The sequence below is a fragment of the Borostomias antarcticus genome, assembly GCF_949987555.1.
Source record: "Borostomias antarcticus genome assembly, chromosome: 7".
Lineage (NCBI taxonomy): Eukaryota > Metazoa > Chordata > Actinopteri > Stomiiformes > Stomiidae > Borostomias > Borostomias antarcticus.
Genome location: NC_140240.1, coordinates 15,901,364 through 15,920,287, shown reverse-complemented (window position 1 = coordinate 15,920,287; position 18,924 = coordinate 15,901,364). Strand labels below are relative to the sequence as shown.

General features: G+C 43.7%; 1 protein-coding gene across 1 annotated transcript in view; it reads left to right on the top strand.

Annotated features, from left to right (window-relative positions):
* The window catches only part of tpcn3 (two pore segment channel 3), a 361,079-nt gene that overhangs the window by 117,810 nt on the left and 224,345 nt on the right, over positions 1-18,924 (top strand). The window contains exons 5-6 of the mRNA XM_084441175.1: positions 16,104-16,220; positions 17,275-17,393. Coding sequence (XP_084297301.1) covers positions 16,104-16,220; positions 17,275-17,393 — 236 coding nt within the window. The remainder of the gene's footprint in view (positions 1-16,103; positions 16,221-17,274; positions 17,394-18,924) is intronic.

The following is an 18,924-nucleotide window of genomic DNA, read 5'->3' as shown; positions in this document are numbered from 1 at the left end:
TATTAATTCTCGCCAAATCAATGTCTGATCATCCTCATAAAAAGTGACAACATTGGCCACATATCCAAGATGTAGTATGATTTTTTTCAGAATTTTATCTCAAAAATTGAATTTTTTAAAATATGTTTAATTCTGTCCTCTGAAACCAACACTTCATACAGAGAAAACTACGTTACCCACAATCCAACGCAAGCTCCACGAATCTGAGACATCGCTGTTGGCAACCCTACCCCACCCCCGCCGAGGATTACAATGACTAAATCGATTGATTGGCAACTGACTGAGTACACAGCTGCTGAAGTTAATGTTCAATTATGAAAAAAAAGCAAACAAAACCTGTAACCCACATTTTTCAATCAATTAACACTAACGTTGCTACACTGGATCTTCAAACTGTCATTCACAAACTCATTGACCAGATTATTGAATTATCAAAATTGATCTTACAATGCATCAAAATGTTTTACTTATTATTATTATTCTCCACTTCCACTGAAGTCTAACTTCCTGTGGACAAAAAATCACCAAAATTTGCACATAGCTCCAGTACTATACACAAAGTCCTCAACCTGCATTGTAGGTCAATAAAGCTGAAGGTGGCGCTACAGCAACAGTCTAAAGTTTAAAACTTTAAAAAATCATAACAAATCAGCCATAGGTGCCATCACTGTAAAACAACCACATGAATGTAGTCCCAAGTGAGACAAAACTTTCATACACTCTGACCTTGCAGGAATTTTGAAGTCCATCACTCTGATTTTTTCATAAACTGTAAAACCTATCAAACCTATCTCCTCCCACATCTTTTGTTCAATTGACACCAAAATTGATCTACTGTATGTTCAGACGGTCCGTACCAAACGATCCTCACAGATTATTGAAATATGAAAAATTGAGCCCACAGCACATCAAAAGGTTTTACTGTAAACAGTTCTGTATACAGTTCCTATTAATTCTCGCCAAATCAATGTCTGATCTTCCTCATAAAAAGTGACAACATTGGCCACATATCCAAGATGTAGTGTGATTTATTTCAGAATTTTATCTCAAAAATTGAATTTTTAAAAATATGTTTAATTCTGTCCTCTGAAACCAACACTACATACAGAGAAAACTACATTACCCACAATCCAACGCAAGCTCCGGAGACATCGCTGTTGGCAACCCTACCCAGCCCCCGCCGAGGATTACAATGACTAAATCGATTGATTGGCAACTGACTGAGTACACAGCTGCTGAAGTTAATGCTCAATTATGAAGAAAAGCAGAGAAAACCTGTAAAAATTAATAAACATATCTCATCCCACATTTTTCAATCAATTAACACCACACAACTTGCTCCACTGGATGTTCAGACTGTAATTCACAAACTCATTGACCAGATTGTTGAATTATCAAAATCGAGCTTACAATGCATCAAAATGTTTTACAAATGTTTTACGATACGATATGAATGTACAAAATTAACATTGGAATGTCAACTTTCTTGTTGTCCTCCTATTCGCTCGCTTATTGCTCCTAAACTTGTCGGAAATTGCCTGGCCCCGCCTCATCGCTGCGAAGCAGCTTTAATTCATCTTCTTCTTCCGTCATTGGTGTCTATGGCAGCCCATAGAACCGTATGGTGAAAAGTTGTGAAAATTGGCACACTCATTCATGACAGTCCCCTGAGTCTTTACACCAAGACCCATGTCCACAGCTCAAACCCTCTAGCGCCACCAATGTGTCAAAGTTGGAGGTGCGTTTGCACACGCAACTTTTGACCTCTAAGCCCGATTTTCAAAAACAAGGTACCGTTGGATTCCTTGGCTCAAGCCGAGTTCAACGCACCCTATGACATCATTTTCCGCCATATTGGATTTCCCGCCATTTTGGATTTTTTGAAAAACACTTCAAATGTATCTCCTCCTAGGAATTTCAACCAATCTGCACGAAACTCGGTAGGCACATTCTCTAGACCAATGTCCACATAGGATGTTCAGGGATTTTCAATTCTCGAAAGCGTTCGCCCGCTACAGCCAATCAAATTTGGCGTCAAAGCCGCCAAACAGGATATGGGGTCATATCTCAGCAAATTGTTAATGTATTAAAGCCACATTTGGCACACTCATCGGGGACAGTCCCATGACCTCTGGCAGCAAGTGTCATCGCGACAGCTCAAACCCTCTAGCGCCACCACCATGTCAAAGTTGGTAGTGCGTTTATGCACACAACTTTTGTCCTGTGTAACCGATTTTGAAAAGTAAGGTACCGTTGGAATCCCTGGCTCATGCCGAGTTCATCGGACCCTATGATGTCATTTTCCACCAATTGGATTTCCCGCCATTTTGTATTTTGTGTAAAACACTTAAAATGTATCTCCTCCTAGAAATTTTCACCAATCTACATGAAACTGGCTCTACACATTCTCTAGACCAATGTCCACAAAAGCATTACAGGGTTTTTCGATTGTCAAAGGCGTTCGCTCGCTGCAGCCAATCAAATTTGGCGTCCAAGCCGCCAAACAGGAAGTGTGGTCATATCTCAGTAACGTTTTGATGTATCATAACCACATTAGGCACACTCATCGGGGACAGTCCCATGACCCCTGTCACCAAGTCTATGTCGACACCTCAAACTCTAGCGCCACCAACCTGTCAAAGCTGGAAATGCATTTATTCTGAACCGTATGCCCGATTTTCAAAACTGCAGTAGAGATTTGAATACGCCTATGGCGTGTTTCACTTGTAGTCTTTGATGCGCTGGTCGCGTGTCCTGCTTGGCCCCCACATTGCTGCTTGCAGCTATATTTGGGGGCCAAGCAGCGAAGCTGCGAAGGCCACCATTGTGTTTGTACCTTTTCTTATTGGGGGCCAAGCAGCGAAGCTGCGAAGGCCACCATTGTGTTTGTACCTTTTCTTATTGGGGGCCAAGCAGCGCAGCGCTGGCACCCATTGTTCTTGTACCTTTTCTTCTTCTTATTATTATTCTTCTGCCATTGGAGTCTATGGCAGCCCATAGAACCGTATGGTAAAAAGTTGGGAAAATTGGCACACTCATTCATGACAGTCCCCAAAGTCTTCTCACCAAGACCCATGTCCACAGCTTGAATGCTCTAGCGCCACCAACGTGTCAAAGTTGGAGGTGCATTTGTGAATGCAACTTTTGACCTGTTAGCCCGATTTTCAAAAACGAGGCAGCGTTGGATTTCTTCGCTCAAGCCAAGTTCAACGCACCCTATGACATCATTTTCCACCATATTGGATTTCCCGCCATATTGGATTTAGTGTAAAACACTCAAAATGTATCTCCTCCTAGGTTTTTTCACCAATCTGCACCAAACGCAGTATGCACAATCTATAGACGGATGTCCACAAAAGTCTTACAGGGATTTTTGATTGTCCATTGCGTTCCCTCGTGACAGCCAATCAAAATTGGCCGAAAAGCTGCAAAACAGGAACTGGGGTCATATCTCAGTAATGTTTTAATCTATCAAAACCACATTTGGCACACTCATCCTGGACACACCCATGACATCTGTCACCAAGCCTTACGTTGACATCTCGTGCACTTTAGCGCCACCAGCGTGTCAAAGTTGGAGTTGCGTTTATGCCAGTAACTTTTGAACTGTATGTCCAATCTTCAAAATGATGGTAGCAATGGATTCCCTGGCTCATGCCGAGTTCAAAACACCCCATGGTTTCATTATTACTTCATTTGTTTGATTGCAGAATGAAAGGAACACTTTTTGTCCTCTGCACAATTTCACCAGTTTCAGAGGTTTTTGGAAAAAGTCACACATTTTCTAAACTGCCATCCCTCTTCTAATTCTCACAGCTCATACACATTTTATATATCAAAACGTTCACACGACTCTTGGGATTCATAAAATCAAAAAAGCTAAGCTCTTCGATGTATATTTTTCACTCTGGGACAGTTCGAATAATGACTCCCCCCCCTCCATTGAAATCAATGGAGCCACGCTCTAGAAAATCTCTCTTCGCTCTAGAATCTCTAACTGTTTCTAACTCTTCACCTCTCCTACACTTCTGAAGACCGAAGGACATTTTATACATGGAAATGTTCGCGTGATTGTCTGGATTCTGAAGAAGTAAATAGTTGAGCTATGCTATGTATACTTTTCGCTGTGTGCCAATTTAAACAACGACACCCCCCCCTCTCACTCTACCGAGAGGAAGCAACCCTACCAGGTGACATTAATTAAGTGCTCAGGACTCAGACTCACGGGGTTAGGGAAGGCTCACATGCCTTGTGGACTAGGGTGATTCACCCTCGCAACATCCTGCGTAGCACAGTGGTTAGCATGTCGGCCTTGCAAGCAGCAGGTACAGAGATCGAATCCTGTTCAACCATGTCTGACTTTTGACATGTTTTGCTTGTTGTCTTTGATGCGCTGGTCGTGCGTCCCGCTTGGCCCCCACATCGCTGCTTGCAGCTATATTTATTATTCATCTTCTTCTTCCGTATTGGTGTCTATGGCAGCCCATAGAACCGTATGGTAAAAAGTTGTGAAAATTGGCACACTCATTCATGACAGTGCCCTGAGTCTTTACACCAAGACCCATGTCCACAGCTCGAACTCTCTAGCGCCACCAACGTGTCAAAGTTGGAGGTGCGTTTGCACACGTAACTTTTGACCTGTAAGCCCGATTTTCAAAAACAAGGTACCGTTGGATTCCTTGGCTCAAGCCGAGTTCAACGCACCCCATGACATCATTTGCCGTTATATTGGATTTCCCGCCATTTTGGATTTTGTGAAAAACACTTATAATGTATCTTCTCCTAGGAATTTCGACCAATCTGCACGAAACTCGGTATGCACATTCTCTATACCAATGTCCATAAAGGATGTTCAGGGATTTTCAATTCTCGAAAGCATTCGCCCGCTACAGCCAATCAAATTTGGCATCAAAGCCGCCAAACAGGATATGGGGTCATATCTCAGCAAATTGTTAATGTATCAAAGCCACATTTTAAACACTCATCAGGGAAAGTCCCATGAAGCCTGTCAGCAAGTGTCATCCCGACAGCTCGAACCCTCTAGCGCCATCACCATGTCAAAGTTGGAAGTGCATTTAGGCACACAAATTTTGACCTGTTGGACCGATTTTCAAAAATGAGGTACCGTTGGAATCCCTGGCTCATGCCGAGTTCATCGCACCCTATAATGTCATTTTCCACCAATGGGATTTCCCGCCATTTTGTATTTTGTGTAAATCACTTAAAATGTATCTTCTCCTAGGGATTTTCACCAATCTACATCAAACTGGCTGTACACATTCTCTAGACCAATGTCCACAAGAGGATTCCAGGGATTTTCAATTGTCGAAGGCGTTCACTCACTACAGCCAATCGAATTTGGCGTCCAAGCCACCAAACAGGAAGTGTGGTCATATCTCAATAACGTTGTGTTGTATCATAACCACATTTGGCACACTCGTCGGGGACGGTCCCGTGACCCCTGTCACCAAGTCAACACCTCGAACTCTCTAGCGCCACCAACCTGCCAAAGTTGGAAGTGCGTTTATTCTGAACCGTATGCCCGATTTTCAAAACTGCGGTAAAGATTCGAATGCGGCTATGGCGTGTTACGCTTTTTGTCTTTGATGCGCTGGCTGCGCGTCCTGCTTGGCCCCCACATTGCTGCTTGCAGCTATATTTATTATTCATCTTCTTCTTCCGTATTGGTGTCTATGGCAGCCCATAGAACCGTATGGTAAAAAGTTGTGAAAATTGGCACACTCATTCATGACAGTGCCCTGAGTCTTTACACCAAGACCCATGTCCACAGCTCGAACCCTCTAGCGCCACCAACGTGTCAAAGTTGGAGGTGCGTTTGCACACGTAACTTTTGACCTGTAAGCCCGATTTTCAAAAACAAGGTACCGTTGGATTCCTTGGCTCAAGCCGAGTTCAACGCACCCCATGACATTATTTGCCGCCAATTGGATTTCCCGCCATTTTGGATTTTGTGAAAAACACTTAAAATGTATCTTCTCCTAGGAATTTCGACCAATCTGCACGAAACTCGGTATGCACATTCTCTATACCAATGTCCATAAAGGATGTTCAGGGATTTTCAATTCTCGAAAGCATTCGCCCGCTACAGCCAATCAAATTTGGCATCAAAGCCGCCAAACAGGATATGGGGTCATATCTCAGCAAATTGTTAATGTATCAAAGCCACATTTTAAACACTCATCAGGGAAAGTCCCATGAAGCCTGTCAGCAAGTGTCATCCCGACAGATCGAACCCTCTAGCGCCACCACCATGTCAAAGTTGGAAGTGCATTTAGGCACACAAATTTTGACCTGTTGGACCGATTTTCAAAAATGAGGTACCGTTGGAATCCCTGGCTCATGCCGAGTTCATCGCACCCTATGATGTCATTTTCCACCAATGGGATTTCCCGCCATTTTGTATTTTGTGTAAATCACTTAAAATGTATCTTCTCCTAGGGATTTTCACCAATCTACATCAAACTGGCTGTACACATTCTCTAGACCAATGTCCACAAGAGGATTCCAGGGATTTTCAATTGTCGAAGGCGTTCACTCACTACAGCCAATCGAATTTGGCGTCCAAGCCACCAAACAGGAAGTGTGGTCATATCTCAATAACGTTGTGTTGTATCATAACCACATTTGGCACACTCGTCGGGGACGGTCCCGTGACCCCTGTCACCAAGTCAACACCTCGAACTCTCTAGCGCCACCAACCTGCCAAAGTTGGAAGTGCGTTTATGCTGAACCGTATGCCCGATTTTCAAAACTGCGGTAAAGATTCGAATGCGGCTATGGCGTGTTACGCTTTTTGTCTTTGATGCGCTGGCTGCGCGTCCTGCTTGGCCCCCACATTGCTGCTTGCAGCTATATTTGGGGGCCAAGCAGCGAAGCGCTAAGCGCTGGCACCCATTGTTCTTGTACCTTTTCTTATTATTATTATTATTTATTCTTCTGCCATTGGAGTCTATGGCAGCCCATAGAACCGTATGGTAAAAAGTTGGGAAAATTGGCACACTCATTCATGACAGTCCCCAAAGTCTTCTCACCAAGACCCATGTCCACAGCTTGAACGCTCTAGCGCCACCAACGTGTCAAAGTTGGAGGTGCATTTGTGCATGCAACTTTTGACCTGTAAGCCTGATTTTCAAAAACGAGGCAGCGTTGGATTCCTTCGCTCAAGCCAAGTTCAACGCACACTATGACATCATTTTCCACCATATTGGATTTCCCGCCATATTGGATTTAGTGTAAAACACTCAAAATGTATCTCCTCCTAGGTTTTTTCACCATTCTGCACCACACGCAGTATGCACAATCTATAGACCGATGTCCACAAAAGTCTTACAGGGATTTTTGATTGTCCATTGCGTTCCCTCGTGACAGCCAATCAAAATTGTCCGAAAAGCTGCAAAACAGGAACTGGGGTCATATCTCAGTAATGTTTTAATCTATCAAAACCACATTTGGCACACTCATCCGGGACACACCCATGACATCTGTCACCAAGCCTTACGTTGACATCTCGTGCACTCTAGCGCCACCAGCGTGTCAAAGTTGGAGTTGCGTTTATGCCAGTAACTTTTGAACTGTATGTCCAATCTTCAAAATGATGGTAGCAATGGATTCCCTGGCTCATGCCGAGTTCAAACCACCCCATGGTTTCATTATTACTTCATTTGTTTGATTGCAGAATGAAAGGAACACTTTTTGTCCTCTGCACAATTTCACCAGTTTCAGAGGTTTTTGGAAAAAGTCACACATTTTCTAAACTGCCATCCCTCTTCTAATTCTCACAGCTCATACACATTTTATATATCAAAACGTTCACACGACTCTTGGGATTCATAAAATCAAAAAAGCTAAGCTCTTCGATGTATATTTTTCACTCTGTGACAGTTCGAATAATGACTCCCCCCCCTCCATTGAAATCAATGGAGCCACGCTCTAGAAAATCTCTCTTCGCTCTAGAATCTCTAACTGTTTCTAACTCTTCACCTCTCCTACACGTCTGAAGACCGAAGGACATTTTATACATGGAAATGTTCGCGTGATTGTCTGGATTCTGAAGAAGTAAATAGTTGAGCTATGCTATGTATACTTTTCGCTGTGTGCCAATTTAAACAATGACACCCCCCCCTCTCACTCTACCGAGAGAAAGCAACCCTGCCAGGTGACATTAATTAAGTGCTCAGGACTCAGACTCACGGGGTTAGGGAAGGCTCACATGCCTTGTGGACTAGGGTGATTCACCCTCGCAACATCCTGCGTAGCACAGTGGTTAGCATGTCGGCTTTGCAAGCAGCAGGTACAGAGATCGAATCCTGTTCAACCATGTCTGACTTTTGACATGTTTTGCTTGTTGTCTTTGATGCGCTGGTCGTGCGTCCCGCTTGGCCCCCACATCGCTGCTTGCAGCTATATTTAGGGGCCAAGCACAAAGTGCGAAGCCCCTATTGTTATTGATGGTATTATTAGGGGCCAAGCCCCGTAGGGGCGAAGACCCTATTGTAATTGATGGTATTATTATTATTATTATTATTATTATTATTATTATTCTTCTTCTTCTGCCATTGAAGTCAATGGCAGCCTATAGAACGGAGTGGTAACTTTTTACCAAAATTTGCATGATGGTAGAGGATGATGTGCTGAGTCCATGGAGCACGACCCAGATCGATTAGCCAATAGGGGGCGCTATAGCAGCCGACTGAAGTTGCGAACTTTGAACAGGCATATCTCAGGCCCCGTTTGACCTACAGGCATGACACTTTGCACACATATGTCTCTCCTCATGATGAACAAATTTGCCTCAAGGACCCATAACTTCCGGTTATATAGATTTTCCGCCATCTTGAATTTTTTGAAAAACACTTCAAATGTATCTCCTCCTAGGAATTTTGACCAATCAGCACGAAACTCGGTAGGCACATTCTCTAGAGCAATGTCCACATAGGATGTTCAGGGATTTTCAATTTTCGAAAGGGTTCGCCCGCTACAGCCAATCAAATTTGGTGTCCAAGCCGCCAAACAGGAAGTGTGGTCATATCTCAGAAAATTGTTAATGTATTAAAGCCACATTTGGCACACTCATCGGGGACAGTCCCATGACCTCTGGCAGCAAGTGGCATTGCGACAGCTCAAACCCTCTAGCGCCACCACCATGTCAAAGTTGGAAGTGCGTTAATGCACACAACTTTTGACCTGTGTAACCGATTTTGAAAAATGAGGTACCGTTGGAATCCCTCGCTCATGCCGAGTTCATCGCATCCTATGATGTCATTTTCCACCAATTGGATTTCCCGCCATTTTGTATTTTGTGTAAAACACTTAAAATGTATCTTCTCCTAGGGATTTTCACCAATCTACATGAAACTGGCTGTACACATTCTTTAGACCAATGTCCACAAAACTCCTAGAGGGATTTTCGATTGTCGAAGGTGTTCGCTCGCTACAGCCAATCGAATTTGGCGTCCAAGCCGCCAAACAGGAAGTGTGGTCAAATCTCAGTAAGGTTTTGATGTATCATAACCACATTAGGCACACTCATCGTGGACGGTCCCGTGACCCCTGTCACCAAGTCTATGTCGACACCTCAAAGTCTCTAGCACCACCAACCTGTCAAAGTTGGAAGTACGTATATTCTGAACCGTATGCCCGATTTTCAACACTGCGGTAGAGCTTTGAATGCGGCTATGATGTGTTTCGCTTGTTGTCTTTGATGCGCTGGTCGCATGTCCTGCTTGGCCCCCACATTGCTGCTTGCAGCTATATTTATTATTATTATTATTCTTTTTTCCGCCATGGGAGTCAATGGCAGCCTATAGAATGGAGTGGTAACTTTTTACCAAAATTTGCATGATGGTAGAGGATGATGTGCTGAGTCCATGGAGCACGACCCAGATCGATTAGCCAATAGGGGGCGCTATAGCAGCCGACTGAAGTTGCGAACTTTGAACAGGCATATCTCAGGCCCCGTTTGACCTACAGACATGACACTTTGCACACATATGTCTCTCCTCATGATGAACAAATTTGCCTCAAGGACCCATAACTTCCGGTTATATAGATTTTCCGCCATCTTGAATTTTTTGAAAAACACTTCAAATGTATCTCCTCCTAGGAATTTTGACCAATCTGCACGAAACTCGGTAGGCACATTCTCTAGACCAATGTCCACATAGGATGTTCAGGGATTTTCAATTTTCGAAAGGGTTCGCCCGCTACAGCCAATCAAATTTGGTGTCCAAGCCGCCAAACAGGAAGTGTGGTCATATCTCAGAAAATTGTTAATGTATTAAAGCCACATTTGGCACACTCATCAGGGACAGTGCCATGACCTCTGGCAGCAAGTGGCATTGCGACAGCTCAAACCCTCTAGCGCCACCACCATGTCAAAGTTGGAAGTGCGTTAATGCACACAACTTTTGACCTGTGTAACCGATTTTGAAAAAGGAGGTACCGTTGGAATCCCTCGCTCGATTTTCGATTGTCGAAGGTGTTCGCTCGCTACAGCCAATCGAATTTGGCGTCCAAGCCGCCAAACAGGAAGTGTGGTCAAATCTCAGTAAGGTTTTGATGTATCATAACCACATTAGGCACACTCATCGTGGACGGTCCCGAGACCCCTGTCACCAAGTCTATGTCGACACCTCAAAGTCTCTAGCGCCACCAACCTGTCAAAGTTGGAAGTGCGTATATTCTGAACCGTACGCCCGATTTTCAAAACTGCGGTAGCGATTTGAATAGACTCCTATGATGTGTTTCGCTTGTTGTCTTTTATGCGCTGGTCGCATGTCCTGCTTGTTATTATTCATCTTCTTCTTCCGTATTGGTGTCTATGGCAGCCCATAGAACCGTATGGTAAAAAGTTGTGAAAATTGGCACACTCATTCATGACAGTGCCCTGAGTCTTTACACCAAGACCCATGTCCACAGCTCGAACCCTCTAGCGCCACCAACGTGTCAAAGTTGGAGGTGCGTTTGCACACGTCACTTTTGACCTGTAAGCCCGATTTTCAAAAACAAGGTACCGTTGGATTCCTTGGCTCAAGCCGAGTTCAACGCACCCCATGACATCATTTGCCGCCATATTGGATTTCCCGCCATTTTGGATTTTGTGAAAAACACTTAAAATGTATCTTCTCCTAGGAATTTCGACCAATCTACACGAAACTCGGTATGCACATTCTCTATACCAATGTCCATAAAGGATGTTCAGGGATTTTCAATTCTCGAAAGCATTCGCCCGCTACAGCCAATCAAATTTGGCATCAAAGCCGCCAAACAGGATATGGGGTCATATCTCAGCAAATTGTTAATGTATCAAAGCCACATTTTAAACACTCATCAGGGAAAGTCCCATGAAGCCTGTCAGCAAGTGTCATCCCGACAGCTCGAACCCTCTAGCGCCACCACCATGTCAAAGTTGGAAGTGCATTTAGGCACACAAATTTTGACCTGTTGGACCGATTTTCAAAAATGAGGTACCGTTAGAATCCCTGGCTCATGCCGAGTTCATCGCACCCTATGATGTCATTTTCCACCAATGGGATTTCCCGCCATTTTGTATTTTGTGTAAATCACTTAAAATGTATCTTCTCCTAGGGATTTTCACCAATCTACATCAAACTGGCTGTACACATTCTCTAGACCAATGTCCACAACAGGATTCCAGGGATTTTCAATTGTCGAAGGCGTTCACTCACTACAGCCAATCGAATTTGGCGTCCAAGCCACCAAACAGGAAGTGTGGTCATATCTCAATAACGTTGTGTTGTATCATAACCACATTTGGCACACTCGTCGGGGACGGTCCCGTGACCCCTGTCACCAAGTCAACACCTCAAACTCTCTAGCGCCACCAACCTGCCAAAGTTGGAAGTGCGTTTATTCTGAACCGTATGCCTGATTTTCAAAACTGCGGTAAAGATTCGAATGCGGCTATGGCGTGTTACGCTTTTTGTCTTTGATGCGCTGGCTGCGCGTCCTGCTTGGCCCCCACATTGCTGCTTGCAGCTATATTTATTATTATTGGGGGCCAAGCAGCGAAGCTGCGAAGGCCACCATTGTTCTTGTACCTTTTCTTATTATTATTATTATTTATTATTTATTATTTATTCTTTATTCTTCTGCCATGGGAGTCTATGGCAGCCCATAGAACCGTATGGTAAAAAGTTGTGAAAAATGGTACACTTATTCATGACAGTCCCCTGAGTCTTTTCACCAAGACCCATGTACACAGCTCGAACTCTCTAGCGCCACCAACATGTCAAAGTTGGAGGTGCATTTGTGCACACAACTTTTGACCTGTAAGCCCGATTTTCAAAAACGAGGTACCGTTGGATTCCTTGGCTCAAGCTGAGTTCAACGCACCCTATGACATCATTTTCCGCCATATTGGATTTCCCGCCATTTTGGATTTTGTGAAAAACACTTCAAATGTATCTCCTCCTAGGAATTTCAACCAATCTGCACGAAACTCGGTAGGCACATTCTCTAGACCGATGTCCACAAAACTTATCCAGGGATTTTCGATTCTCGAAAGCGTTCGCCCGCTACAGCCAATCGAATTTGGCGTCCAAGCCGCCAAACAGGAAGTGTGGTCATATCTCAGCAAATTGTTAATGTATTAAAGCCACATTTGGCACACTCATCGGGGACAGTCCCATGACCTCTGGCAGCAAGTGGCATTGCGACAGCTCAAACCCTCTAGCGCCACCACCATGTCAAAGTTGGAAGTGCGTTAATGCACACAACTTTTGACCTGTGTAACCGATTTTGAAAAATGAGGTACCGTTGGAATCCCTCGCTCATGCCGAGTTCATCGCATCCTATGATGTCATTTTCCACCAATTGGATTTCCAGCCATTTTGTATTTTGTGTAAAACACTTAAAATGTATCTTCTCCTAAGGATTTTCACCAATCTACATGAAACTGGCTGTACACATTCTTTAGACCAATGTCCACAAAAGAATTACAGGGATTTTTGATTGTCAAAGGCGTTCGCTCGCTGCAGCCAATCAAATTTGGCGTCCAAGCCGCCAAACAGGAAGAGTGGTCATATATATAGTGGTCATACCTTCTCCTTCTTCTTCTTCTTCTCCCCAAACAAATGCCTTTTTGGCGGCCTAAATGTCGATGAAAACGGATGAAACTTTGCAGATACGTCAGTCCCCGTGAAAAAATTTGATAATTCATGGGTGACGGAAATGGGCGTGGCAAAACGGCTCAAGAGCGCCCCCTGGAAAGTTTAAAATGGCGAGCCCCACCTTTCAGTTTGATGTAGGCGAACGAAATTCGGAGGGCATAAGTATTTCATCGAGACACACTAAAATGTCTCTTGGAGCTATACCCAACATGCAACAGGAAGGCTGCCATTTTCCTTTTAATGTGCCATTTTGTCCTTGTTTTGACCATTTCCATGCCTCGTACTTCCACTCCTCCTACAGATTTCATCCGATCAACTTCATATTCGGTCAGCTTCATCTTAAGACTTTTGGGATCAAAAGTTATCAATAAAATTGAGTTTTCACCAAACACCCTTGCCGCGGCGCCCCGCCAAAGTTTGACATTTCGACATATAACACGAGGTCCTCATAACTCCTCCATACATTATCCAATTTGTCCGATATATCTCACGCTTCATGACGGTTCTGTCCTGAACACATCTATGTGTCAGTATTGCGTCATACTTATAGCGCCACCTATTGGTGAAACAGGAAGTCCTCATAACTCCTGCATACATCATCCGATTTGCACCAAATTGCTGACGCTTCATGAAGGTCACCTTCTGAACCCATCTATGCATCGGTATTGAGTCACACTTACAGCGCCACCTACTGGTGAAACAGGAAGTACTCATAACTCCTACATATGTTATCCGATTTACTCCAAATTGCTCATGCTTGATGAAGGTCGCATCTTGAACACTTCTGTAAGTCAGTATTGCGTCATACCTACAGCGCCACCTGCTGGTGAAACAGGAAGTCCTCATAACTCCTACATACGTTATCCGATTTACTCAACATGTCTCACACTTCATCAAGGTACCGTCCTGAACACATCTATGCTTCGGTATTGAGTCACGCCTAGAGCGCCACCTACTGGTGACAGGAAGTTTCCCTCAGTACTGCACAACGAAATAGCACACCCTTTAACGGCGCCACACCCCAACACGCGTTGGGTGCGAGGGCCCGCTCACTGCTGCTCGCAGCCCTAGTTTTGTATTGTTTTTTCCACCTTGCTTAAGCTTAGTGTGCACGTTATAAGAGCCAGCGGAGAAACATCTCACTACTCATTTTACTGGTAGGCTATGTTGCATGTGACGAATTTGCACGTGACCTTGAACATCAATCATGTCAATTGGGAACGTCTCAACTTTTTTCCGCGCTGTCTGGGGATTTTGTGTGCACACGACCCTGTAGTAAGGAGCTGGCTGGGCGTTTATGTATGCAAATTCAGGTGTATGAGAACGTGCATTCAACTTAAGAAGGGGAGCTGAGAACACTTTGGCGGTTTATGAACACATTTCCACCCATTCATGAATCCGCGGGGGATCTTTCTTAGGGTTGGTTTTACGAAGTTCTTAAGAAGATATTTAAGAAGACACTTTACGGGGGAAGAGGGGAAGGAGAGGAAGTAGGACATGAAATAGTGGTCAGAGAGATGGAGGGGAGTGACAGACAGGTTAGGGGTGGAACAGTGTCTAGTGAAGATGAGATCCAGCTGGTTGCCAGCTTTGTGAGTAGGAGGAGAAGAAGAGAGGTGAAGATCGAAGGAGGAGAGGAAAGAGAGAAGAGGTTCCAATGTTTCACTCTGGATGTCAAAGTCGCAGAGAAGGATGAGTGCGGAGCCATCATCAGGGAAGTGCAAAACTAGTAGGATGCAAACACATAGTGATAACAAAGCAGGTACAGAAGTAAATGTAGACATACTACTTTCCTGACAGTCGCTCTTGAATAAGTCGTCCAGGGCCTTTGGTCGCCCTAGCCTTCGCTCACACGCCGGAGGGGGCTGTCGCTGTCTTGGGGTAGTGTTTCAGGCCTGTTGCCACTCACGGCACTGACGACTAGCACTTAGCACTACCTATTAGAGTAAGAAAATTATACTTAGTAAATTCTAGTTCAGTCTGTAGATCCAAGTCCCTTCCAGAAGTTAAAAGCAATCTGCAAACACAAGTGCCTACAGTTAAATCGGTTCAGATTCTGTTCCAAATAGTTTTTAGCACAAACCTCATTGTCTTTTGAGTTGTTCAACAGTAATGTACAGGCAGGAAATGGTGTTAAACATGTTCACTTCTAGCAAAAAGAGTTTGTGTCGGTATAGCAGTATTTGAGTAACTGAATGAAACATGCTTGAGAATGTGCTGAGAAGTGCTTAGCACATTTTTGTGGAACAACCTTTAGACCTGGGTTTTCCCCTGTCAGCGTGTTTGAATTTGATAGCAGCATAGTGAAATGTTGTGACTCAGGTGTTCTAAATGAGGGAATGAAAACACTGATAAACACATGCATCGCTTGCTACCAAAACACAAAATGTAAAAATAGACCACCGTCATTATACTGTATATAACTCCTAAATAGATAGGCCACCATCATTATGTGGAAAAATATAACTTCTAAATAGAGAGACTGCCATCATTATGTGGAAGTATGACTCCTAAATAGATAGACCACCATCATTAGGTGGAAGTATAACTCCTAAATAGATAGATCACCATCATTATGTGGACGTATAACTCCTAAATAGATAGACCACCATCATTATGTGGAAGGATAACTCCAAAATGTAAATAGACCACTGTTATTACTGTACTCTATGTGGAAGTATAACTCCTAAATAGATAGACCACTGTCATTATGTGGAAGTATAACTTCACAGGTAGAGGAGAAGACTTGCTCATTTCACTCACCAAGTATCACATATGGTGCCAAAATTAATTTTAAAGCTTTTTCACTGACAATGGGCATTAGTAAAAAAAATAGTTGTCACGCTACACTGCTTTTCAATATGTTTTTGACACTACCTAAATGCAATAACTACTGTTATGAAATAAGCTTTGTTTAAGCCTATCGCCCTGTCGTTGTCCCTCTGTCCTCAGCTCACCCTGGTAGACATGACGATCTATGGGGCACTGAAAGCGACATACTTCTACGCTGTCCGCTGGTCCAGGGTTCTGAGACCCCTCCTTCTGGTCAACATTACAGAGGGACGACAGGTACAACATCCACCACTGCTTTCCACAGACTTGTGTGTGGGGTTGTTCAGGTTGTTCTTGTTGTTGGGGTTAGGGTTAGCGCCTACATACATCATAGTGTCTCGAAAATGTGAAAATATGCTCAACATATTTATGACCTCCATATGGAATATGAAATTTGTGGTCAATTCCCACTTCGCACAATATTTTGTAGCAGTGTTCATCAGCTGAGGGGTCCGTCGGTGTTCTGAAAAGTCAGCCTACCTCAGTATGTCCTACCATACATTATATTATTATGTTTAAACCATGGAGGGTGCATCCTGTCAGGTAGGACATGTTGATAGACATTTCGACATTCCCTACCTGACAGGATACCATGAATTAAGCATAATATAAAGGGTGGTAGGTCATCCTGAGGAGGTAGATCAACTTTTCAGAACAGCGGCTAACATGACCATACTAGGCCCAGTTCTGTTCGTCTAGACCAGGGGTCGTACGTCGTACGACCTCCGGTGCTGCAGCCGCAAGCGGCTCTTAGGCTCCTCTCCACTGGCTCCCTGGCTTTGACAAAAATTATATGGAAATGAATGGTTATTTTTTTACATTTTATTTTTTATTTATCAGTGTCCAGCAGAAATTAGTGCCTACATGTTCACCAGAATGCAGGAAATTAAGTATTTGATGCTTAGAATTTCCTGGTGGAGGAGCCCCAGAGTCCCCCCCCCCCCCCTCTCTCTAATGTGTCCCCCTGGGTGCATACCAGCAACAGGCCTGAAAAAATCTAGGGGAAAGACTGTCTTCATTATAAGACTTGAATGTTTGTCTGGTCTAGGGTGTATGATATCGCTATCAGCCACCCCCAGTCTTCCTCTAACTAACACGCTAATATAGGCCCTTATCCACCGGCTTGCAGATGTGATTGAAAATCTGGGCTGGTCAACGTCCACACTGGCCTACTCACTGCCAGCTCAGGTGTTTGTCTCGGATAGGGAAATGGGTGCATGTAACAATCGTATCACTACCACTACTATGGACATGTTGATTATCTCCTCCTCCCATTCCTCTCCTCTTTCAGCTGCGTCGGGCATTCAGAAGCATCCGTAATGCCCTGCCCCAGATCCTGTATGTCTTCCTCCTCTTCATGTTCAGCGTCCTCATGTTCTCCCTCATGGCTCTTAAACTGTTTGGTAAAAGGTATGTCTCTCATCCTGAACCAGTCGGAGCACAGCGTACAGTCTGTATGTCAGTCTGTCTGCCATCTGGAACCTATCAGAGCACAGCATATGGTCTGTATGTCAGTCTGCCATCCTGAACCAGTCAGAGCATGGTGTGTACGGTTTGTATGGGAGGACACTGGCAAAATATAGATTTCAGTTTGAATATCACTATTCAATTCTAGTAGAACCCAGTAGATAACTAAATATATAACCAGAACAAAACTGGACGTTTCCCACCACAAGTAGAAAACAGCTGAACCTCAGTCCCATCGTTCTTAGTACAAACAGAAATGATTTCATGATATTTTAGTGCAGAACCAGGATCGGCTTCAAACCAAACCTTACAGCACTGGCCCCATTGGAACATATTAATGGTAGATATTAATGTATCTTGTCTGCAGGGACGCACACTGCTAGATAAATAAAGTTGTTACGCCCCCTGATGGCCGGAGGACCAAGGCGCAACATTTACCACAACAGACACAAACCAATGAGGGTGCAACCACACAAAGACACAATTTAAACCGGAAAGACCCGGCAGATTGGGAACATTACAGACACTTGAGAAATTCAACCAAAACAATGACCAGAAATGCCAAATGCAATTATTATAGAGATTCTCTTGCGAATGACTTTAAAAATCCTAAACAATTCTGGAGTAAAATTAAAACTTTAACCAATCCAACCGACTCAAACATAACAAGGCAGATTAAGGTCAACAACACAATATTAAAGGATCCACTTTCAGTCGCTCAGGCTTTTAACCAGCACTTCTCCTCTGTCGGTTCCGTCCTTTTGTCTGATCCCTCTCCTTCTCCTGGTGGTGATATCAGCAGCGCATTGGTCAGGAGTAGTAATTTTTCCTTCAAAAAAATAACACCTGTCGAGGTCTTCAATGCTATTGGTGATTTAAAATCTAGCAGTGGTCCAGGGCTGGATGGTATTGAAGCACGATTTCTTAAGTTATCATCACACATTCTTAGCTACCCACTTTGTGATCTATTTAATATGTCTCTATCCACTTGCGAAATACCGTCGATGTGGAAATGTTCATGCATAACACCTTTACACAAAAGTGGTGATGTACTTGAGCTCAACAATTACAGACCCATATCAATTATATGTGCTACTGCAAAAGTATTCGAAAAACTGATCTATAATCAACTATCATCATATCTTACTGAACATAATATTCTAGCTCCCTCTCAATCCGGCTTCCGTCCAAACCACTCCACGACCACAGCTCTTCTAAAGCTCACTAATGATATTTATTCTGCAACAAACAAGAACAAACTGACAGGTGCAATTTTCATCGACCTATCGAAAGCATTTGATTTAGTTGACCCCTATCTTCTACTAGATAAACTGTATTCTATTGGATTGTCACGCAAGGCATTGCTTTTGTTCAATTCTTACTTACATACTCGCAAACAATGTGTTGTTATACAGGGAACTAAGTCTGATACTTTGATTCAACAAAGAGGTGTGCCACAAGGCTCAATTCTTGG